This window comes from Rousettus aegyptiacus, unplaced genomic scaffold (genome assembly GCF_014176215.1).
Source record: "Rousettus aegyptiacus isolate mRouAeg1 unplaced genomic scaffold, mRouAeg1.p scaffold_m13_p_9, whole genome shotgun sequence".
In the NCBI taxonomy this organism is placed as follows: Eukaryota; Metazoa; Chordata; class Mammalia; order Chiroptera; family Pteropodidae; genus Rousettus; species Rousettus aegyptiacus.
Window position 1 is genome coordinate 28363806 of NW_023416312.1, and position 25896 is coordinate 28389701.

Genomic DNA, 25896 nt, shown 5'->3' on the forward strand with positions numbered 1-25896 from the left:
AGGTCATCAGACATTAGATTTTCATAGGAACACCAGTCCCTGGTGCCAAAAAGGTTGGGGACTGCTGGCCTACAATATGGTAACTACTGAAATTAATCATATCTGTCTTACAAGATCTTTTCTTGTCAGTAACTTAAAACCACATTGGATAATCTCTAAATTAGACCAATTCTTCTACAGCATATATTGAAATTCTTGAATTTCTAAAATTGACTCTTTAGAAATTTAAAGTTTTTATGTTATTCCTTTTGTCTAGATGTTATAGTATCATTTACTTCAACTCTGGGCCTAAAGAAAATAGGCATGTTTTAATATCCAAATCAAACATTGCTGAGCAATCCTTAGGCACAGTGTTTTTTGCCTTACTGCTAGTTTTATTGCCGCCTATCTTCTCCCCGCTAGGCTGCTGGGTCCTGTCTTATTTCTTAGGTAATGCTGCTGCCACGCTGCTGGAGCAGGTCATCTTTCTTCCACTCTCTGTAGACTTAGGACAGTTGCTAGAAAATGGGGAAAAATTTAGAAGTCCAAAACTAATAACCATCATAGACCATAAGGGACTTAATGGACCTGAAGGATTACTGTCAGAAAGAATTCCATGGAAGTGAAAATTATAAACAGTTTACAGTAGCAGTTACCATAAATAAAGTCTTATGCTGTGGGTACCTAGGTGTGATTGTGTTTCTTAATAACGATATATCATCTTCCATCTCAGTTTTGAGGTATATATAAACATTCACTTCAGAACTTTTAATTACATTCTTGTAGTTTTATAGTCAGCTTTTAACTCTTAAATAAGACAGTTTTGCCTTATGACATACAAACTATATGTATAAATACACACACATATATACATATGAGTGTGTGTATTTATGTATGTATGTATGTATGGTTGTGTGTATCTTGTAAGTAGCTAGGTATATCAAAACATTATAGACCCCTGGGATTGCTTGGGTTATTTCAGTAAAGCTAGGCCTCAGTTTATTAATGATGAGACAAAAAATGCTGTGATAAATTGATGATAAAAATCTTATGAGGCTTAGATATAAAGGCAAGATGGCAAATGATAGGTGTCATGTTGTTTGCCATTTCTGTTTGTTGATAGTGTCCTGCGCTAGCTAAGCAGGAATCCAGAACTCAGAAGGGAAAACCGACACAGGTGCAAGAAATGTCTCTAGTCTAAGCACTTCGTAACCAAAGATAAAGCTTAGATCAGTTTACCTACAGAGCACTTTTTCATTTTTCTACCAAAGGATGTGGGTAAATTTTAAAGTAAGTTTAAGCCAATAGTTTAAATAATTGGGCTTATGACTAATTTCCTCCTACTGAACTTTGCTCATGGAGTTTCAGAGAAAAGGATTTAAAATGGGATAATCAACTTAAATGCGTTTCTCCACTTTGGGTTGTTATAGTAAAGTTTCATTATTTGGCTTGAAGTATTATAAACAGCGTTGGACACTTACATGTTCAGAAGATAAAATCTATTCCTGTTATCCACAGCTCTGTCCTTTGCATTAGGATTGATAAATGTATTCGAAGTGGAAAAACCTTATAGTCACTATTATAGACAACTACATACACCAGTTCCTTCAGAGAAATTCCTATTTGTTTTAGACTTGACCTAAATAGGGAGTCAGTATTTGAAATATAATAAAAAACTGCTTGATATAATTTGATTGCATGGTTTATTCTGACTACCCTCTTATTTTTACATAGTGAGATTTTAAAGTGTTGGTTATTTTTAATCTGACTCTGGTTTATCTTAGTGTTTCAGTGGTCAGTGTGATACAGCAGAAGGTAGTTATAATACCTTTGCTACTTATGGTTTAAAGTTGTAATTGTAGCATTCAGTTGAATTATATCAGCTCCCTTAGTCATGCCTCACCTTTTTCTTTTCTATTTTAAAATAAAGGCAGTTACACTTTTCATTGTTTTACTTTCCCATTTGCCTTTTTTCTTTTAATTATTACAGAACTATAGAAATGATGGAGGCAAAAATTCTGCTAATCTACCAAACCCTGATTTCTAGTCTCATCTCCAGAATGTTGTAGAAACTTAAATTTTGGTGCCATGTTTAATGAGCATGAGATAGTATTTTATGCTACAGTTTTAATATTTGGTTCATATCTTCTAGTTCTTTAAAATATTAATCATTTACTATACAGTACATCTATCTACTAATCCGAAAAACAAATTTTTTTTATCTATTCAGTCATTTGTTTAAATTCCAAAGTTAAATAGTGGCAGTTACACAATACAGCATGAAAACTAATGATTTATGTGGATATAGTAAGTGAATTAGCTTTTTCTTGCACTGGTTTAATGATACTGCTTGAATTGTTTATTTTCCATTCTCAGCCAAGTATTTTCTACTTGCAAAGAGTTTATAAATTAGTACCAATTTTATACCTAAATTTAAAGGCTTAAATGTATCATGTCTATTTTTAAATGTACAAGACACTCATGCTTTATAGAAACCTGGTATTGAGAAAAAGAGTCATTTATTTAACCTGGAACCTTAATTGTTACTTGAACATAAAAATTTCACTTCAGTTAACTAATTCACATATTTAAAAAAAAAAAAAGTCAGTTATTTTAAACTTAATTCATTTCTTTGAGACTTGCTATGAACCTCTTGTATTTTTACTTGGAGTTGTAATTGAGAAAATTAAGAAAGTGAGACCATAATGCTAATTAGTTGTAATATCTCAAAAGGGCTGTAGCAGTTGAATTTGAAGCCTTACTTTTCATTAGTGCCAACCATACAGGCTGATTTGTAAGGTGTTCTCAGTTTAGGAAAAATGCCAAAATAAGGAAAATTAATTTTGTTTGAACCTGTATTATTCTATAATTTATGATGAAAAATTGCTAATTCAGTAAGTAAAATTAATTTTTTTAACTCCCTGCCATAATTACAATTTTCACATTCTTATCTGAAATTTTAATGTTAATAGTACTCGATGTTTTAATTGGTTATTTTTGAACTTATAATAATTGGAATGGTAGGTTAGTTAACCTGGAATGATTTGAAAGCTTGAGCTTTGTCTTGCTGATTTTTGAGTTGGGTAGAGACTTTAAAAAATTGGAAATATCTTTTTTTTTCCTTAGATTAAATTACAATTTATGAATAACTCTACTATAAATTAAGAATTTATAAATTAACAAACATAATAATAATACCTTCATTAAAGGAAAAGAAACTCCAAAAATTAGTCAATAATAATTATAGAATGTCAGAGAATGAATAGCAACTATAGACCTCATTTTAAAAATTGGTATAATTTGCTGTAAATTTAGTAGATTGGAGTCTTTCTAAATTTTATTAGTTAAGGAGTTACACAGAAAATTCTTTCCAGATTTGAGAAAAGAATGATAAAGGTCTTTTCAGGTTTGAGAATTGTCACTAAGATATTCTGGTTATAATTGCTGATATGATAAGAAGAGACACATATTCTATTTTTACTATTATCTAGACCATTTTTGGTCAAGTTATTGTTTTAACATTTAATGGAAGAAGAATCCGATGATGGAAGATGGCAGAGTTCTTTAGTGAAAAAATAAATTGGAAAATTAACAAGCGAAATAAGGAACATCATCAATAATTTATGTAGTTTAGTATCTTCTATTTTTTTCAATGAAAGATGCAGGGATCAAGTTAAGTATTTGTTGAAATTAATAATTCTTAGTTTTTTGCTGATCCAAATCTCATGAATTTGTGTAATTAGGAGTTTTTATTCTGTTTCCTAAATAAATGTATAATTGATTTGTTATCCCTTCTTTTTTGTCTTTTTTTCTTTCTTTTTTTCTTTTCTTTTTTTCTTTTTTTAAGGAATCTAGGTAAAAATGGCTTATCTAACAGTAGCATTTTACTGGATAAATGTCCGCCTCCAAGACCACCATCTTCACCATACCCTCCCTTGCCAAAGGACAAGTTGAATCCACCTACACCTAGTATTTATGTGAGTCTGAATTGACTGACTGGAAGAAATAAACCAGTGCTTGCATCTACCTGTCTTTCATAAGATCTTGCTTTAAATCAATATGGATGCTCTTTAGGAAATATTAAAATATTGGCAAAAGCTTGAGTTTTTGAGGTGGAAGAAAAGATATATTCAAAAAGATTTTGTATTTTCATTTAAAATGTGCCTTCTCTGCTGTTAACTGTGATTAGTATAGTGAGAAATACATTTTACTGCCCCCAATTTTGAGCAAGCAGGGTTTTAAATCTGCATTCTACTAGTCGTAGGAACCTGAACATTCATTCTGTTTTATACACCTAAGAAACATATTATTTACCTTCAAAAGTGAGAACATAAAATGTGATAATAGATATGTCGTTAAAAAGCTTAATAAATTATTTAAAACTGAATATTAGGTTTACTTTATGGACTTTTAGACTTCTAATATAGGAAGTTAAAAAGTTCAATCAAAGCAACTCTTTTTTTTTTAATGCTTCTCCCAAATAGGTTCTCCTACCCCATTTACTTCCATCCTCCCATTTCTACCCCAAATGAAAAAAAAATTTAAACTATACAGTTGGTTTTTTAGAGATTTGACTCCGTTTTTATCTTTAGAAGCCACATGTTATATTAATCCTTCAACCAGTATTTATTCATCCTTTAGTATGTAAGGGAAGCACTGAGATAAAACTATAATAAAACTTTTAAAAACTGAGATCTGAGGCAGAGGAAATGTAAAATTAAGATTTATCTTTTACAGGTCTTCAGCCTGCTTTCATTTTGGCAATATTTTAAAAGAACATTTTGATTTTTTTCTTTTTGTGATTAAGAAACCATATAATATAAAATTTACCATCTACACCATTTTTAAGTGGACAGTTTAGTAATTTTAAGTGTGTTCTTATAGTTGCAACATAGCTCTCCAGAACTTCATCTTGCAAATCTGAAATTCTATACCCATTTAAAAACAACTCCCTTTTCCATGGTCTCCCTAGCCAATGGTAATCACCACTTTATTTTATTTCTCCCACATATTTAGTATGTGGTTATATCTAATTACAATTAGTATCAAAAGACATAGCAATAAAGTGTTGTAAAATATAAAATAGAAACAACAGTACATGGGATACATTATTTAAATCGTAATAATTATGAATTTAATATAATATTTAAATAAAAGGTCTGTTTTCTAGAGATCTAACTATGTGTTTTAATTTTACAGTTGGAAAATAAACGTGATGCTTTCTTTCCTCCATTACATCAATTTTGTACAAATCCAAACAACCCTGTTACGGTAATACGTGGCCTTGCTGGAGCTCTTAAGTTGGGTAAGCTTTAATAAGAAAAAAGAAAAGTTTGTGTATTTCTTTTGCTACCTATTAACTTTTAGAGCATGAGCAGAAACTTATTTCTATTTTTTCAGTTTTTCACATTTTCATATTTTCCTGGCCGCGAGAGAGAGAGAGAGAGTGTGTGTGTGTGAATCACTTCTTTGATCCATAATGTGAAGGTATAATGAGGATAATGGTTACTTGCAATTTACTGGTGGTTTTTAAATTTATTCTGGTCAAATTATGTAATTATAATTATGATTTAGGTTGACCGATAGAAGAAATTTTTAGCAAATATAGAGGTAAAATTTGATGCTACAATTACAATTGCCCCCTAACTATTTCTTGGCATTTGCAGAAATTAAATCAATAAATAAAACATCAGTCTCTCGCCCCTTGATTCCAACTTTGTTGGTGACATGACAAATAGGTCCAGGGCTGCAGTGTATGGTTATGGAAACCTGACATGAAGCCCAGGGTATGGGGAGACCCTAGCTAGTTTGTATGATGCAGCACCATGAAACATTTTCCTTTTTTTCTTGAATAAAAAAAGACACTTTAAAAATGTTATCCAAGTATAATTTTATGTATTAACTAAATTTATTTATTTATGAAGACCTGGGACTTTTTTCTACCAAAACTTTGGTGGAAGCTAACAATGAACATATGGTAGAAGTGAGGACACAGTTGTTACAGCCAGCAGATGAAAACTGGGATCCCACTGGAATGAAGAAAATCTGGCATTGTGAAAGTAATCGGTCTCATACTACAATTGCTAAATATGCACAGTACCAGGCCTCCTCCTTCCAGGAATCACTGAGAGTAAGTATTTATTTCCTGAAGACTATTTTATTTTAGAGATATTTTATTTACTTTGAAAGGGTAAAGTCAAACCTATATGTTGATAAAGTAGATATTATTACTATCTAGTGAGATGTCTTCCTCATTTCTGGGACATTTTTGTTCAGAGCAGGGTTTCTTAACCTTTGTATTATTGACATTTTAGATTGGATGATTCTTAGTTGTGGAATGTTCACCTTTGTATTGTAGGATGTTTAGTAGCATCCCTGGCCTCCACCCACTTAGATTCAGATACTCTTAGCACACCCTTTATCCTCACCCCAGTTGTAACAATCAAAAATATCTCCAGACATGCTAAATGTCCCCTGGAGGGCAAAATTACCCCTGATTGAGAAGCACTGATACTAGAAGACAAACTAAGTCTTAAATATTCTTTATGCTTGCACAATTCCTAATCTTGTGGCTTCTCATTATTCTCCTCTACCAGGTTAGTCTTATTTGATAGATAGCTCTTCCAGGAAGCATTAGTGATATTCTTATCAATCTCAGTCTGAGAGAGAAAACTAAGGGAGCAACATATTTTAAAATATATGGAAAATTGAAAAGCAAAACTTGGAAAACTAATCAGAGTATTGTTACTAAAAGACTCATAGGCCTTTCAGCAATGAAGCATTACTAAAATTCTTTAGCAACATAGTGAGAACTTTGTGAATTCTCCCACAAAATGATCATAAACCATCTACAAAAAGTAGTTTATTAAATGTATTAATCAAATACTTATCTGTACATACTCTACTGCTAAAACTTAATATATGCCTGGAGGTCTTTAATTTGTAATTCATTAGATTCGTTTATATCTGTTTTAAGTTCTTCCCTGAGTTCACAATTTCCATTAAGGCAACATTTGTACCTATAAATTATATACTTGTGTTTCTTTCTCTCTACCACTTCCTGTATCTTGCAGAGAAATTCACCTAATAAAAACCGTCCTGAAACTTTCATGAGTTGCAGTGAATTCATTCTCCATAGTTCAGACTTTCAAGATAGTTCAACTATATGGTAGTATTATGGTCAGAATAGAATAGATAATAAGCAGGATTCAGAGATCTTCAAAGGAAAATTTGGAGGAAGAGTTGAAAAGCAACGATAAGAAGCAGAGTATTTAGGTGGGAATGGATCCATAACCAAAGAAAGGATGACTTTTTGTGTGCTTTGGAGGCACAAATGCATATGAAAAACTTAACATGTGTTAAAAAATCTGTACATTTAAAGGGAGGGAGACCAAAATGTCACTAAATATTGCTAACTCAGAAATCGTAGGACAATGTTATAAAATACTATGTGTGTGATACAAAAATTGCAAATAATAGTAATATTTTCATTGAAAAGCGCTTCTATTTATCTAAGACTTTATTTCCTTACTAATGTTGTACATGTTCTATCATTCATGTATAATTCATTGTGGAAAAATAATTTAGCCCAGGAAGACCTTCTTATATTTGTCCAATAAAGAATAGTGAACTTAGTACCTTCCGCCCTTATACATATATAGCTGTATATACACATTCCTGTACCTCTGCTAGTTTAGAAATTTGATAATCTTTATTGATAACTTCTTAAGACTTTCGACTTAAATTTTCTCTCCTCTCGGAAAATGGGACAAGAATGAAAATCTGTAGTTTTTTTCCCCTTATAGAAATATGTTGTTAAGAACTCAGGGTAAAAACTGTGGCAGATAGAGGAGAATGGATACAATTGACTTTTCTTGGGTGATTATTTAATGTGGTCTTTGAGGAAATTTTCATGTGAAAGAGGCTATAAAATCTTAGTTTCAAAACATAGATACTATCCAACCTAGTTGTAAACTTTTCATTGTATGATGGAAAGGATAGCTGGTTGTAGAATACTAAGGTAAAATGCTTTTGCTTAATCTATAGGAAGAAAATGAGAAAAGAAGTCACCATAAAGAACACTCCGATAATGAATCTACATCTTCAGATAAGTACGTTATTTTTAATTGTCCACATAGTATTTCTTATTAAAAGGCGTGATTCTAACATTGTCTCTCTATTTGAAGTTCTGGGAGAAGGAGGAAAGGACCCTTTAAGACCATAAAGTTTGGGACCAACATTGACCTCTCCGATGATAAAAAGTAAGTTTGTAGTCATTATGGTAACTGAAGCAAAGAGTTCTGTTGCAAGACTGAGAATTATCTACAATTTCTTCTTCCATTTCATTCCTTGTCACTTCTCTAAATTGATATACAAGTTTTAGCTAAATTATTTTTGCTAAGTTTTACAATTAAAATATTTTTAAAATAATTTATTATTTAATTACAGTTGGCATATGCTATATTACTTTCAGGTGTACAATATAGTGATTAGATATTTATATTACTTATAAAGACATTGCCCTGATAAATTTAGTACCTATCTGACATCATACATAGTTATTACAATATTAATGACTGTATTCCTTATGCTATACTTTACATCCCAGTGACGCTTTTGTAACTACCAGTTGGTACTGCTTAATCTCTTTCCCTTTTTCACCCCCACCCCCCCAACTCCTTGCCATCTGGCAACTATCAGAATTTTCCCTGTATCTATGAGTTTGTTTCTGTTTTGTTTGTTCATTTTTTTTGTTCTTTAGATTTCACATGTAAATGAAATCATATGGTATTTGTCTTTCTCTGACTGACTCTATTCAACACAGTACTCTTTAGGTCTATCCAAGTTGAATATGGCAAGATTTCATTCTTTTTTTTATGACTGAGTAATATATGTGCCACCTCTTTGCCCATTAATGGACACTGAGGTAGCCTCCATATCTTGTCCGTTGTAAATAATGCTACAATAAACATATAGATTCACATGTCCCTTTGAAGTAGTGTTTTAGATTTGTTCAGATAAATACCTAGAAGTGTTATTACTGTGTCCGTCTTTGTCTCTTTTTATAGCCTTTGTTTTAAAGTCTATTTTGTCTGATATAAGTATTGCTACCCCAGGTTTTTTCTTTGTTTCCATTTTTATGAAACCTCTTTTCCATCCCTTTACATGACCTGCAGTGAGTCTCTTGTAGGCAGCATATGTAAAGGTCTTGTCTTCTTATCTATTCAGCCAACCTATCTCTGATTGGAGCCCTTAATCCGTATACATTTAAAATGATTGTTGATAGATATGTAGATATTGCCATTTTATTACTCATATTTTTAATTTTTTTTTTCTTTTTCCTCAAGTCTCTCCAACATTTCCTATAAATACTGGCTTGGTGTAGATGAACTCCTTTAGTTTTTACTTGTCTGGGAAGCTTTTTATCTGTCCTTCAATTCTAAGTAATAGCTTTGCTGAGTACAGTAATGTTGGTTGTAGGTCCTTCCTTTTCATCACTTTGAATACTTCATGCCAGTCCCTTCTGGCCTGCAAAGATCAGCTTACAGTCTTATGGGAGCTCCCTTGTAGGTAACTAACTGCTTTTCTCTTGGATACTCTTATGATTCTCTTTTTGTCTTTAACTTTTGGCATTTTCATTATGATGTGTCTTGATGTAGGCCTCTTTGGGTTCATATTGTTTGAGACCCTCTGTGCTTCCCGGGCTTGTATGTTTATTTCCTTCACAAGGTTAGGAAAGTTTCCAGTTGTTACTTCTTGAACTCTATTTTCAATTCTTTGCTCTTTTTTCCTTCTGGTACCCCTATAATGTGAACGAATGCTGGTACGTTCGATGTTGTCCCAGAGGTCTGTTATTTTATTGGGTTCTTTTTTCCTGTTCTGATTGGGTGTTTTCTGCTATCTTATCTTCCAAATTGCTGATTCGATCTTCTGTTTCATCTAATCTGTTGATTTCCTGAAATATATTCTTCATTTCTTCATTTCAGTTATTGTATTCTTCATTTCTGACTGGTTCTTTTTTTACATTTTCTATCTCAGTTTTTATGTTTTCTCTCTTTGTTTAAGTTCTCACTGAGTTTGTTGAACATCCCTGTTACCAGTGCTTTGAACTCTGCATTTGGTAGATTACTTATCTCCATTTTGTTTGAGTTCTCTTTCTGGAGCTTTGTTCTCTTCTTTCGTTTGGGACATATTTCTTTGTCTCCCCATTTTGTCTGCCTCTCTGTGTTTGTTTCTATGTGTTAGTTAGAGCTGCTAGGTCTTCTGGTTTTAGTAGAGTAGCCTTATATAGTAGGTGTCCTGTGGGGCCCAGTCTCCCTGGTTATCTGAGCTGAATGTTGTAGGTATGTCCCTTGTATGAGTTGTTTGTGCCCTTCTGTTGTAGTTGAGCCTTGGTTGCTATTTGCACATCAGTGGGAGGGATTGGCTCATGGGCTGATTTGTTGTGAGGACTGGCTGTGACTACAGTGGAGTAGCTGTTGTGCAGGGGCTGGTCTTATGGAGCAGGAGGAAGATTTGCTTTAGTAGGGCTGTCGTGGCTGCCCAGTCTGCCCTTTGGGTGTGTCATCTTCTGGCTCAGACCCAAGCTGGTTACCTGGAATGCCGGCCCCAGGACCACCTAGCATGAGCCACCAAGCAATTGGTAGACGGCTGCCACCAATGCTGGGCTTGGATGTGCCTCAAAAGGCCTAGCTTCAAACCACAGCTGGCTGCCTCTAGTGCTGGGTTGTTAGCTATTCAGCCAGATGCACTAGGCACACTGAGGCCAGATGTTGCTTGTTTTTAGGTTTTGTGACCCTTGGAGAGATTTTAGGAAAATACACAGCATGAGCCAAGACAGGCCCAATTGCATGGAAAAGCCACTGGAAATAGCTTGACTTGGCCCACGCATCAGATAGACAGGTTATCAGGGACTCACCTGGGCAGGGTTACCTATGTTACCCAGGTTGATGGAGACTCAGATATGGCATTTGGAGGCCTGGAGTGGTGAGGGCTCAATTAAGGGACAGTAGCTTCTACCAGAAATTCTGTCTAGGAGAAAGGAATGCCTCCAGCTCTCACCCTGAAGCCAGACAATTCATTTCCTCCCCATATGTTCCTGGCGACTTTTGAGCTGCTGCCCCAGTGCCAGATCTCAGAGTGAGTCAGTCTGTCAACGAGTAGATTCATACTTAGGCTTCTCAAGAGGAACGTCTGTGAGTCCTGCTGTCCTCCATCTTATTTAGCCACATCTCCACTGGTTTTCACAGCCAGAGGTTGAGAGGATTTCTCTTTCCAGCACTGGAACCTTGGGCTGGGGGCCCTGTGTGGGGCCAGGACCCTTGCTCCTTTGAGGGGACCTCCGCAGCCAAGATATCACTTCTGATTATTTCTTCCAATTTTTAAACACCACACTCAGCTGTTGGGACCAGCTCATTTCACCTCTCTACACCTCCTGCTAGTCTCAACATGGCTTATTCTGTGTGTCCCCAGTTGTACGACTTATATTCAGCTAGATTTCAGGTCTAGAGTCTCAGTGATTCTCAATAGTTGTAATTTTGATGTGGTTATAAGAGGAGACAAGCACAACACCATCTTGACCTGATGTCTAAAAGTGTTTTCTTAACTTAAAACTCTTGTACAGATTTTAATTAAGATCCTCACTGTATATGTATTACATAATCATTACGTTATATTTGATTATTTGTAATATCTTTTGATTAATAGTATATAATTCTATAAAATAGGATTATAGAACAATTATAAAAATTGGAAGTCAGTTTTTTATTTAGTAATTTTTAATGCTTTTTGTTAGGAATTCTTCTTTGGAAAAATTTAAGCATTCCAGTGTGAAAGTAAAATATTTATAGATTTAATTGTTTTTCTGATTGGAATGCAAGGTTTTAAATGAAATGATTAATTTCCATAAATATTTGTAGCAAGATTTCACTCTTGATCTGTTATTTTATTGCAGGTGGAAGTTGCAGCTACTTGAGCTGACTAAACTTCCTGCTTTTGTGCGAGTTGTATCAGCAGGAAATCTTCTAAGCCACGTTGGTCATACCATACTGGGCATGAACACAGTTCAGCTATACATGAAAGTTCCAGGAAGCAGAACACCAGGTAACTTTTAAAAGCTAACATGTCTCCTATAATTAATTGAAAAACAGAATTTTAAGAATGTGAAATATGCAACAGAGAACCAGATTCTTTCCACTTAAAATGAATGAAACTGAAAAGATTATTCCTATTATAATATTTCACTCTTTAACTGAGCTCAGATTATTAAGATTTTTTCCTTCGTATTTTTAAAAAAATATAATAGCCCTCAAATAATAGCATTTTATTCTGGAAAAGAGGACATTGGAACCTCTTGGAGAAAGTAAGTCCCTGTGGCTTAAAGACCATTGTTGATCCCATCTACTGCAGAATGATAGAATATAGGTTTTTCTAAACTTTTTTTTTAATACAATCACAGTAAGAAATATATTTTAGATTATGACCTAGTGCATATGTGTGTATACAACAACAGTTTTATAGAACAATACATTTTCTAATCAGTTCCACTTTATTTTGTTCAAACAGGAAAGTGTTGGTTGCAGTTGTCTAACTGAGTTGCATTACACAGTTTACAAAGTACACGATGAGTAGAGACATTAATGGACTCATCCTGCTCCCTAGTTTGGACTTTACTGCTAACTAAACTTGTCACTTTTGCCAAGTCAACATTTCTTCTCTGGATCTTTTTCTTCATTTCTAAAATTACACTGGTTTTAGACTTAAAATTCTGTCCAACACTAATGTATCATCTTCTCTGTGCTGCCTTACATTGACATGAAATTTCATAGAGTGATGTTCAAAATACTTAACAATTAGGAAAGATACTGGTGATAGCAAGTTGAGCTGTACAATGCCTATGAGCTACATATAACTCAGGTGTTTTCCATTTACTGTTTAAAACAGCCATGGTTTGGAAACCAGACTGCTTCTTTATCACCTGTTTATTGAATAGTAGCTTAAAAATTGTTTCAAAATAGGCCTATGCTTGCATCTAGGTAACATAAATCAGTGGTTCCCAGTCCTGGCTGCTCGCTCATTAGACTCATGGTAAACTTAAAAAAATACAGAACTGATTAATCTCTGGAGATTGAGATCCAGTCATCTATATATATATCCAGATAGATAGATAGATAGATAGATAGATAGATAGATAGATAGATAGATAGAGATAGAGATTTTTTTTTTAAATTAAGTTTATTGGGGTAACATTGGTTAATACAATTATATAATTTTCAGGTGTACATTATAGTTTTCAGTATTTTAAAAAATGTTCCACAGAGGATTCTAATACACAGCCAGGATTAGAACCATGAAGTTATAGTAGTTTTTATCCTCAGGCCATCAGAAGCCCATTTCTGTGTTGTTTTATCTGTAGCTGGGTAAAGTGGAAGCAGTTGGAATAAATAGCAGACCTGTCTGTTCCCAACTCTATTCTCATTTTAGACCCTAATGTAAATATTGGGCAAGTTATTTGAACTCTCTGGAGTTCTTCTTTCTTACATATGTAGTATTGGATTGGTTCTATTATGATTTATTTCAATTGAAAATGTCTCTTGTCCAATTTGAATTATTTTAAGCACTGGTATCCTTAATAAAAAACGTAGTTTTCATTACAAATCAAGAAGATTACTTCTTCGTCACTGTGTGTCTAGACCGTTTTGGGTTTTTTGTTGGTTTGTATACAAGTCATTAGTTTTTCAGAAATGTCCTATGGAACTTCAAAGAATTCTCTTAAAGAATTCCCTTATGGGGTAGTCATATGAGTAATATATATCAGTGGTCCCCAATCCCCGAGCTACAGACCATTACCAGTCTGTGGCCTGTTAGGAACCGGGCCACACAGCAGGAGGTGAGCTTTGGGCAGATGAGTGAGCGAGCAAAGCTTCATTTCTGTTTATAGCTGCTCCCCAGCACCAGCATCACCGCCTCAGCTCCACTTCAGATCATCAGGCATGGGATTCTCACAGGAGCACTGGTCTCTGGTGCCAAAAAGGTTGTGACTATTGATATATGTGATTTAAAATTTTATAGTTGTCATCTTAGTAGAAAACAAAATAGGTGAATTACTTTTAACCCAGTATATCCAAATATTATAATTTCAATATGTAATCAGTATAAACTATTGGAATTTTTTCTTATATATATTTTTTTATATCAAATCTTCAAAATCCAGTATGTACTTTACAGTTACCACACATCTCAGTTTATATTAACCACATTTCAAGTGGTTATTGTACTGGACACACAGTCTTACAGGATATGTGTGGTATAGGTGACTCTTAAACTGTTAGTTCAGTTCAATTTTTTAAAAATTATTTTGAATCCTTTTTTATGGGGCAGCTGTTCCTTGAGTTACATACATGAATAAATGTTACCTGCTTTAATGGATTTTATTATCAGTCATGTATGTTCTAAACTATAGGATGCTCTCAGGCTCTACCCTAAAAGATTTTTAGTTAGGTGGTAGGGTCCAAGCATCTCAATTTTAATTAAAGCTAAATTATTTTTAGAATCTATGCCGTGGGTAATTCCAGCTGTGGTAAGAGACATTTATAAGTATTTAAGAGTACCATCTTCACATTATACTGTAATATGTAAAAGACTCAGGGTGTAGTGTGTACACGGTATAGTGAGAACATCTACATTTTTCTTTATTGAAGTAAAATTCACATAAAATTAACCCTTTTAAAGTGTACACTTCAATTGCGTTTAGTTATTCACTGTTTAGGTAGCCATCACCTCTGTGTAAGACACTTTCATTAACCCAAAAGGAAACCCCATACCCATTAAAGTCATTCCCCATTCCCTCTTTACCTCAGTCCTTGCCATGGCAACCACTACAGCAGGCCCTCAAATATAGTATGTTGCCTTCTGTGTCTATTTCATTTGGCATGTTTTTGAGGTCCATCCACATTGTATCAGTGCTTCATTTTTTATGGCTGAATAATATTCCATTATATGGATACAGAACATTTTTTATCCATCAGTCGATGGGCATTTGGGTTGTTCCACTTCTTAGCTGTTGTGAATAGTTTTTCTATGTACATTCATGCTTGAATACCTATTTCCAGTTCTTTTGGTTATATACCTAGGATTGAAATTGCTCGGTTATATGGCATTTGTATGTTTAACTTTGAGGAACTCCCAAACTGCTTTCCTCAGCAGCTTGTACCATTTTACATTCCTGACAGCAGTGTACTAAGGTTCCAGTTTTTCCACATCTTTACCAACACTGATGATTTTTAGTTTTTTTATCTTCTTCTGGCCAACCTAATGGATATAAAGTGGTTTTTCAGTTGTGGTTTTGTTTTTCATGTGCTTGTTGGTAATTTGTATATCTCCTTTGTAAAAATGTCTGTTCAAATCTTTTGTTCATTTTTTAATTGAATAGGTTGTCCTTTTGTTGTCAAGCAATAGGAGTTATCTATATATACTGGATATTAATCTCTTATCAGATACATGATTTGCAAATATTTCCTCTATAGGTTGTCATTTCACTCTCTTGATAGTGTCCTTTGATCAAAGTTTTTAATTTCAATGTTCAGTTTATTCATTTTCTCTTTTGTTCTTTGTGCTTTTTGATGCCATATCTAAGAAACTTGCTAAATTCAAATCTTTGATCCATTTCAAGTTAATTATTGTGTATGGTGTGAGCTAAGGTTCTAACTTAGTTCTTTTATATGTGGCTATCCAGTTCTCCCAGTACCATTTGTCTTTCCTTTATTGAGTGGTCTTGGGATCCTTGTTGGAAATCAATTGACCATAGATGTATGAGTTTGTTTTTGGAATTTAGATTCTATTCCATTCATTTATATCTCTTTACACCAATAACACACTGATTTAATTACTATAACTTTGAGGTAAGTTTCAAAATTGGAAAGTATGAGTCTTCCAGCTTATGTAGTTACCTTTACTATGGTTCTTTATCTCTTCATAGGGCTTTGTATTACTGTCTAGTGTTCTTTTCAAACTAAAAAACTCTATATAACATTTCTGAAAGGGCAGATGACTGATGACAAACTCCTTCAACTTTTGTTTATCTGAAAATGTTTTAATTTCTCCTTTGTTTTCAAGAATAGTTTTGTCAGATACAGAATTCTTGGTTAATGTTTTATTTTTCTTTCAGCAATTTAAATATTTTATCCCATAGCCTTCTAGCCTCCATGGTTTCTGATATGAAATCAGCTATTAATTTCATTGATGATTCCTTGTATGTGATAGATCACTTCTATTTTCCTGCTTTCAGGTTCTCTGGCTTTCTACAATTTGATTATAATGTGTCTTGATGCGTATCTCTTTAGAGTTTTTCTTTGCATTCCTTGGGCTTCCTGGATATGTAGATTCATGTATTTTGTCAAATTTGGGACATTTTCAACAAGCATTTCTTCAAATGTTCTTACCTCCCTTTTCTCCTCTTCCTTTGTGACTCCCACATGTTTATGTTAGTGTTTTGATGGTGTCCCACAGGTCTTTTATGCTCTGTTAATTTTTCTTTATTCTGTTTTCTTCTCAGAATGGATAGTTTCATTCAATCTATCTGTAGATCTGCGGTTGAAACCCACTAGTGAATTTTTTTATTTCAGTTACATGTTTCAGCTTCAAAATTATATTTCTTTATAGTAATTTATATCTATTGATAATCTCTGTTTGTTGAAACATTGTTCTCTTTGTTTCCTTTGGTTCTTGTCTGTCGTTTCCTTTAACTTTTTAAGCATATTTAAGACAATTGATATAAAGTGTCTAGTAAGTACAATGTTTGTACTCTTTCAGGAATAGTTTTTATTATGTTGTTTGTTTGTTCGTTCTTTCCTCCCTCCCTCTCCCTCCCTCCTCTTTCCATGCCTCATAATTCTTTTGTTGAAAATTGGCTTTTTAAGTATATTTTGAATGACTATATTTTCTTGTTATATGTGGTCCCTGAAGAGAGTGTGTGTGTGTGTGTGTGTGTGTGTGTGTGTGTGTGTGTGTGTGTGTTTTAGGCTAGTCCTCTGCTAGTGATTTGACATTTTGAATAATGTAATATAGAAATCAGAATCCCCTCCCTCTCCAGGGTTTGTTATTGTTGCTTGTTGTGGGCTACAGTTGTCTATTTGTTAGTGACTTTTCTATATGATTTTTTCAAAGACTGTATTCTTTATCATGTGTGGGAAGTCTCCTTTCCATTATATGAGCAGTTAGCAAGTGGCCTGACAGAGATTTCCTTATATGCCTGGTGCCTAAAAGAAGAAAGAAAGAAAAGGGCGGGGGGCGGGGGGGCGGGCAAAGAAAACAAACAAACAAAAAAAGGAATTCTCCAGATCTTTGCAGATTGCATCTCTTGAGTCACTCTTTCTATACTTAGCCATTCCATTTTTAGCCTTTATTATCTCCTTGTTTGCACTGAACATAAAGATCAAAAAGAGGTTAAAGTTTTTTGTCTTCTTAGGTTTTTTTTTTCCTGAACATGTGTCCTGCCCTGGGTAAGCATGTGGCTTTCTAAATCTGAAGTATGCACAGTAACTTTTCAAAGCACTCGTTCCCCTCAAATCTCTCCAGCTTTTCCTCCCAGGCCTTTTATGTCTGTTTGTCCCAACTGGGTATTGCTCCTGCTGTTGTTTTGCCTCTGGTAGCATCAGCTTGTTTATTTGTCTCTCATTGTTTTGTGGGAGGCTCCTTTACCTAAACACTTGTCCTAATAGAGTTCTGAGATACATGAAACAAAGATAAGCCCCTTATATCAGTCTTTTGTGGGAACTCCAGTCAGGTTAAAGCAGAAAAACAAACAGAGTACATCTTTGGAGCAATATCCACTTTGCTCCCTCCAGAGCCAGGAACACTAAAACTATGAACTCAGACTGTTCTTTTTAAGTCTACTGTCACACCAGTGATGGGAGTGGGTAATAAGGTAAGTGTAAGTGCCATAAAACACTCCTACTGTGTTTAACTTGTCTTTATTCTGGTCAAGAATTCACTTAATTGTAACCTTTGACTATCTCTCAGAGTTCTGGTAAGGTTGCTTCAGACAGTTTTTACAAGTACTTCTGTTTCTTTGTTTTGTTTTGTTTTGCTTGGTATTTCAGAAGAGTTTCCCCAGAGTTCCCTGCTGCTCTCATTTTTGTTGACCCGGCTCCTGCAGTACATTTTGAAAAGCAGACTTATTGTGTCTTTACTAATGTTCAATTATGACCTCTGAGAATGGGGGTTAGTTCACAAGAATAAGTAGTAATGTCAATAATAGCTAATATTCATTACTTAAGATGTATTAAGCACTGTTGGAAGCTGTCATTAATTCATTGATTCTCAAAACAACACAGTGATTTTATTGGAATCATTATTATCTAATATGCAAGGAAACTGAGTCTGAATGACTTAGCAGTTTGCTCAGATTCACATAATAACTAAACCAAGGAGCTTGGCTCTAGGATCTAAGTTTGTAACCTTGATTTAGATAGCCTTCCACACAGGAAGGCAAACTGTATAAGTTAAGAGTTGACCAAACTTGGCTCTAAAACTAGGCTCGACACAAAACTGCTATTATGATGAACAACTGAATACCACTAGAGCATTCTCTGTTGAATATTTATGAGGTTTCATTTCTAAAGACACATTTTCTATGGAATTTACAGTGTACTGATTATTTTTTCTTTTACATTTCAGGTCATCAAGAAAATAACAACTTCTGCTCAGTTAACATAAATATTGGGCCAGGTGACTGTGAATGGTTTGTTGTTCCGGAAGGTTACTGGGGTGTTCTGAATGATTTCTGTGAAAAGTACGTTTCCAAACTAAATTTTCTTTAAACATAATTATTTAAAAATAGTAATTGTAAAGGACAGCTTACTAAGCTTAATGTCCTAAATCATGTAACCAGTTTTCACTTATCATTCAGCGTAAAATTCATTTAAAATGTTTTGATTCCAAACCTATTATTTTGTGTTATTGGGAATACTTTAAGAAAGGTGTTTCGAAACCATTTCATACAATAGTAATAGTTTTGAAATTACGAGGACAGAAAAATTGAGTCATTTATTAGCTAACTAAATAGTTGCTACATAGATACTTGGTCGTGAAAGATCTGTATTCCAAGAAAAATTGTTTTATTGTAAATAGTTTTAGAAGTAGAAGGAATTCTGTAGTTGAGCACTCTTATAGGTTGTTAGTAACTCAAGCTTGACACAGTACTCTTTGCCATATCATCATGATATAAATTCTTTTTCAAACTACTTTGGCAACTTTTCCAGTAAAAGAATTTTATAGTAAAATACAATCAGCTATTTCAGATTTTGTTTTTTATAATTGAAGAAACTCACGTGGTGGATGTGTTCCTTTCCTAGAATCTTAGAAATAACCTTCATTTATTTCTTTATCTTATGTTAAAGAGTACCTTGGAATGTTTTTCAATGGTTTAAATTTAGTTATTTGTCTAAATGAAAGCTACTCTTTAAAAAAAAAAAGTACTCCATTATGTAAGCATCTGCTATTTTAGTAATAACATTGGAAAATTAGTATGGGTAAAAACATAACTTACACATATATTTGTTGTTGATCTCCCGCCCCAATAAAATAAGGGGGGGGGACTAAAATCATTTACATATGAGATATTTTGAAAAGAAATTATATACATATTCTACATTCTAACATAGTTTTTTTTGGGGGAGTTAAAGAATATTTTCTTTAAATATCTAAGTTTATTAAGAAATGTAAATATAGTTGAAAATATTAATTCAAAATTTCCTTATATATAAGCAAAAAGAAATCACTTTTTATTGTTTTTGTTATTTAATACATAGGTTTAAGAAACTCAAAGATGTGGAATTTTAAAGTTTCAAATGCTCTCATTAAACAATTTACTTTAATCTGCTTTTACTTTTATGGACCAACTACCTAGTATTAGCAGAAAAAGAACAGAGTCATGTAGGAAATCTCCATTGTGCTCCAGAAAATTTTTTATTTCTTAAACCTCGAGATAGAAGTATATTGTTGCAGCTGCAGTACAGTGATTCATGTTCATTATTTCTTAGTAGAAACTGGCTATTTTTAGTATTTAATTTTTTTTTTCTATCTAAATGGAGGGATAACCTGGGAACAAAGATAATTAGAATAGGTTCATGATGCTCAAAAACTTGAACTCGGGATAATAAAAATATTAAGTTAGTATGAAGGGTTAAGTAAAGTCACAGAAATAGCACTTGTTACCTCAGCATTTCAGTATAATTTTTTTTCACAAAGGATTGTTGCTTGTGATATTGACTGGTAATTGACTTCTTGAAGTTTGTTTTATGACTTCAAATACTGTCTTATCTTGAAATAACCATTCATTTTAATATATGATAAAAAGAATGCTTATGGTTTTGTAAGCTTGATTTTTTGTTTGTTTGATTTTTGGCGGGGAGGTTGTTGATAATTTGGTGGTATTGCTTGCTTGATCGCTTGCTTGCTTTTGGATAGAAAGTTTTCACCAATTATACGACAGCAATATGATAGTGAAATTTAGCTAGAGTTTGTTTTTGTAGCCATATTTTGCTTTATAGACAAGTTTTTTCTGGACCATATCTACTTTTTGCCTTATCACAAATAGTAAGCCAATCTAAGCCTTGATATTATGCTACCATTGGAAGTCTTTTCTAGACTTTAAAGAGCAGCGTTACATTTTTTAAGGAAAAATCTTAGACTAAAATTCCATCTAGATTAAAGATTTATAGGCTTTTTTTTTATAAAGGTCTCAATAAATATTTTAGATATCGAAGGCCATATTGTCACTGTCACAACTATGTCAGTGCAGTGCATAAGCAGTCATGTATATAATACGTAAATGAAGGTGTGGTTGGTTATGTTTTAATAAAAAAAATTTATTTACAAAAACAGGCCAGTAGGCTGGATTTGCCAACCCTTGATCTAGACAAAGAATAAAATTTAAACCAATGAAAATAATTTGAAGTTATACTTTATCATATCATTTAGCACGGCGGTCCCTGACCTTTTTGGCACCAGGGACCGGTGCTCCTATGAGACTGTCATGCCTGATGATCTGAGGTGGAGCTGAGGTGGCGATGCTGGTGCTTGGGAGCAGCTGCAAATATATGAAGCTTGGCTCGCCCAACGCTCATCTGCGGCCCAGGGGTTGGGGACCTCTGCTTTAGCACAGAATGCAGAAATAAACTGAAGGCTATTTCTTAGGTCTTAAGGAGAAAAGAACATTTTCAGTTCTGTTAAGTTCTCCAAAATGTGAAATCTAAAGTAGCTAATTGAATTTTGTAAAATTCTTTTGTAGGAAAAGTTGCTATATTGTTTAAATATATTTCATATTATATCACGGTGAAGTAGAATGTTCGGAGTTAAAGTAAAAGCTTAGTAATGTGATGTGTAGAATGTTTCCAAAGTCATGGTTATTTGTGGATGTGTGCGATTGTTCATTTTTGATGACATTCTTTTCAACTACATAGTTTTAATCATTAAAACTGTACAGAGATTGACATCCTGTCTCCCTTTTCTGCTTAGGAATCAAAATAGCAGTAGAGACCACCTCTTTTTTACTTTCCCTCAGAAAGAAAAGTTCCCAGTACTTTTGCCATAGTGTTTTTGTTTATGGTTTTAAATAACTTAATGTCACTTACTACGTACCCTTCAGAGATTTCTGGGTACTACAGGAGAAGGATTCAACCAAAATAGTCTTTAGTGAAGTAAATTAAAAGTTAAGGAAGGGATATAAGTATTACTTTAAAAGTAGCTTTGGATTTCATTTAGATCTTTGAAAAATCATCTTAAGGTAGTAGTACTGATCTTTGGATAAGTCATCCAGTACTTAACTGTAATTAATTTCGCTCACTTTACATACAGCAGTTCTTATTGCACAGCAGTTAAGATTCAGTGAAATGAACATATTTTTAAAACTTCTGACATTGTCTTCCAGTCTTATAAGGAGTTTATTAAAGTACTTCATCCATTTGCATTATTTTTTCTTATTTCAGAAATAATTTGAATTTCCTAATGGGTTCTTGGTGGCCCAACCTTGAAGATCTTTATGAAGCGAATGTTCCAGTATATAGGTTTATTCAGCGACCTGGAGATTTGGTCTGGATAAATGCAGGCACTGTTCATTGGGTTCAGGCTATTGGCTGGTGCAACAACATTGCTTGGAATGTTGGTCCACTTACAGGTATTTTAAAGAATATGCTAAAAAAAAAAAAGTTTAATTTATAAATGATTCTATCTGATAGGTGTAATTTTTTTTCTTATACTATAACTCACTGAAATTTGGAAGAACAGTGTTTCCTTGAGTTAAAATGTCATTTGTAGCACAAGAAATTAAATTCAAGTTAACAAATAGAAATCTGAGACTATTGATCTCAGCAAATAACAAATTTTTGTCTTTATATACAAGGAAAATGTACATTTATTTCTAAAGCAATATACATTTATTATTCCTCATGTAATAATCCACAATGAGTATTTGTAGTCAGTGGGTGGCTTTCCTTCATGCAGTGATTCTGGGCCCCCACCCATGCTCTAGCTACCATCCCATAGTGTTGCATTCAACCTGCTTTCAGCTGGCAGAAGAACAAATGCAGTGGAATGGGTGAGGAAGATAAACCTTTAATAATTTTTAGAGTGCTTGGGTTTTGCTTTATAAAGGAACCCCTTTATGGAAGAAAGCAAAGTAGAGTAGTTATTCTTTCAAATTTTTCTTTTATCTGGTATCTTATATGAATAGCTCTGTTATGTCAAAATCTATTTGGATTATGCCTACCTTCAGGCAGTAGATACTTAAGATTAAGAATATGGCTTTTGGAGCCAGAAAGACCTGGGTTAGGACCAGGACCTTGTTCTTACAACTTTGGGCAAGTTATATAACCTCTATGGGCCTCAATTTCTTCATCTGTATAATGGGGAAAATAAAATTAATAAAGTGATGCTGAAGATTAAATAAGATAATATATAAATATAGCTCAACACAATGCCTGGCACATAGTTACAATAAGCACTCTTTACATGATTACTATTATTACCATAATTATCAAAAAACTTAAAAATTTTTTGTAAGATTTTCAGAATTGGTGTTGATGATATCACCTGAGAAGGTGATAATAGTTATCTTCATATTTTTTGGTGCTTTGGGTTGCTTTATAACTGTTTTTTTTTTCCTAGCCTGCCAGTATAAATTGGCAGTGGAACGGTACGAATGGAACAAATTGCAAAGTGTGAAGTCAATAGTACCCATGGTTCATCTTTCCTGGAATATGGCACGAAATATCAAGGTCTCAGATCCAAAGCTTTTTGAAATGATTAAGTAAGTGCTTTCTAAAACTGCTGTAGTCCCTCTCTTTTGGGGGAGTATTAACTATTCAATACTACCCCCACCTCCCATCCCCCACCCACTCTCAACCCCCCTACTCCCAACCCCCTCCTCCCACTTCCTCTGTCCCCCTGTAAAATTCTGTTGACATCAAAACAAAATGGTCCGGAAGTCTAGCAAAATGTAATATGAGAATCCACAGGTTAAGAGTATTTTTCCGTTCCAAATAGTCACTACACTATGGTATAAAGAGGAACAAAGGCACAAATGATTTTAAACCAATAGATTCACAAATCTGTGCTTTCCTACTATCCTCTGAACCACCTGATTCCTAGGAGAACTTTAGTTGTAATATTGAAAGACTGCCCTTAGTATTGGGGAAGGAATGCCATCACAAAATAATTGCTGGTATGGAGAAATTAGCATTTAATATAGGGATTTGACTAAAATGTTAATTTTTTTATTGTTTTCATTAAATCATCCATCTTATAATTGTCCCTTTTCTTAGTAGCTTTAAAATGTAATACAAGTCATTTGAATACATATATCCTATTAAGGTTCTTGTTATCACAGTTTCTGTCCTAGCTATTTTGTAAATTTATTTAGATGTAACATTTTCAAATGATACTATATAGCAGTGTTTCTCTAAACTGTGTTATCTGCCACTATTACCCTCACCCCTAAAAGGTGGGGAATTCTGGTCAAAGAAATGTGGGAAATACTGGATTAGATAAAGTTCATGTCTTTATTTTTTTATTTTTTTTATTTTTTATAAAATGTTTTAAAAACTAAAGTGTCAATGAGTTTTATGAATGGGGAGAAGGGTTATAATGTATTGTATTTCCCAAACCTATTTATTTGACCAGTACCTTTTGAAGAATTGATCTCAAAATCTCATTTTGGAATACACTGCTTTATACTCACTGATAAAAATAAATTTGACTTTGTTAAAATAATACTTACAGTAAGTATTTCTCCTACAGCTATGTTAATTTGGTCAGCATGTGTTATTTTTAAAATACTGTCTTTTAAAAGTAATCTTGGCTTATTAAAATAATTTGAAACCTAAATCCAAAATTTTACCTGAACAGAAATTATGTGGCCAAGGTAACATGTCTATGGATTATTTTACGATGCAGTACTTTATTAGTTGTACTGTTTTAACTAGTTTTGGGCAGAAGTGGTAGGAAGAGGCAAAAGGTAACAAAAAAAAACAAATAAATCATAGCAAGTAATGTACAAATCTTTGAAAAAGTTGGGTCTTAGGCACCATTTTCTATATATGTAATTGGTAGTGAGGTGTAGAGGTTGTCTGTCAATTTATCCCGTTATATTTCAGAATGGTACTTGGCTCTGAATAGCAAGTTCAGGTTTACTTATGTAGCCTCTAAAGATGTTTAGTAAGTTGGAGATAGGCATAAAACAGAGGCTAATTCAGATCACCTGAAAGTAAAGGGATAGTACAGGGTAGAAATCATTTATCTAACAGCTATACAGACTGAAAGTGACTCACATTTTGGATAGGTTAGGATTTTATAGTTGGAAAGAATTTTAAAGGTCATTTAGTCAAAACTCCTACTTAAGGCAATAATTCATTCTGTAGAATGCATATTTTGTGGTCATCTAGCAACTTCTTGAACATTCTCATTACCTAACTATAATTCTTGAAAGTTCTTTACAAATTGGCCTAAAATTTTCCTGTCATTTGACCTCAAATCCCTAAATACATTGGGGATTATGTAGAGTAAATCCCATTCAACAAGTTTTTGAGAACCAGCTCTCTGTGCCGAACACTATTCTAGGCACTGATGGTAGTTAAGTGGTGTATAAGTTAAAATCCCTGCCCTAGGAGGACTTAATTTCTAGCGGAGCAAGACAGAGAGACCTCCAGACATAAATAAATTGCTAATAAGTAATGTGCATAAGATAAATAATATTTGGGTTGGAGGTGGGATGGGTGTGTTGCTTTTTCTAAAGAGGTCAGGGAAGGTATCTAAGTTGTGTACTTAGACCTTAATAATGAGATGGAGTCAGTCATTCTAAGATCTAGGAATAGAACATGAAGCAAGTGATGGCTGAATTGGGAAGAACTTTGGCATGTTGATAGAACAAATAGGCCAGTGTGACCATAGCAGATGAAAGAGGGGTGGCAGTAAACTCAGTGAAATGAACAGGAACCAGATTGGAAATGGACTGTTATGCCTTGGTAAGAAGTTTATATAATTAGTCTGGATGTTTCAGGTTACCATTAGAGGATTTTAAGCAGACGACGGGTAGTTGAAACTTTTAAGAAAATGCATCTCGTTGCTTTGTAGAGAATGGATTCTGAGGGACAAGGTTAGAAGTGTGTGGGGGCGCATTTAGAAGGTAATTGTAACAGGACAAATCAACTTGGACATTTACCTATAGAGTTGAAGAGAGGGATCAAACTAAAGACTGTAGTGGAGCCACACAAGACTTGTTTATAGGTTGGGTGGTGGGTAAGAGGGAAAATGTCACTGTCATATAGTCTTTTCTTCCTACCTGGTCTTCATTAATTTAAAAATCTCTTAGTCATCTTTTCCATCTGTTCCCTCCATCCTTCTAATTTATCATTATCCCTCTTC

At 33.7% G+C, this 25896-nt stretch overlaps 1 protein-coding gene across 13 annotated transcripts in view; it reads left to right on the plus strand.

The window, feature by feature from the left end:
- Positions 1-25896, plus strand: part of KDM6A (lysine demethylase 6A) — a 193514-nt gene that overhangs the window by 152244 nt on the left and 15374 nt on the right. For all 13 annotated transcript variants that reach the window (XM_016166654.2, XM_016166661.2, XM_016166659.2 and 10 more), the window contains 9 exons: positions 3827-3956; positions 5179-5284; positions 5904-6109; positions 8026-8090; positions 8166-8240; positions 11933-12081; positions 18655-18769; positions 21966-22153; positions 23143-23284. In XM_016166654.2, the coding sequence (XP_016022140.1) occupies positions 3827-3956; positions 5179-5284; positions 5904-6109; positions 8026-8090; positions 8166-8240; positions 11933-12081; positions 18655-18769; positions 21966-22153; positions 23143-23284 (1176 nt within the window). The remainder of the gene's footprint in view (positions 1-3826; positions 3957-5178; positions 5285-5903; positions 6110-8025; positions 8091-8165; positions 8241-11932; positions 12082-18654; positions 18770-21965; positions 22154-23142; positions 23285-25896) is intronic.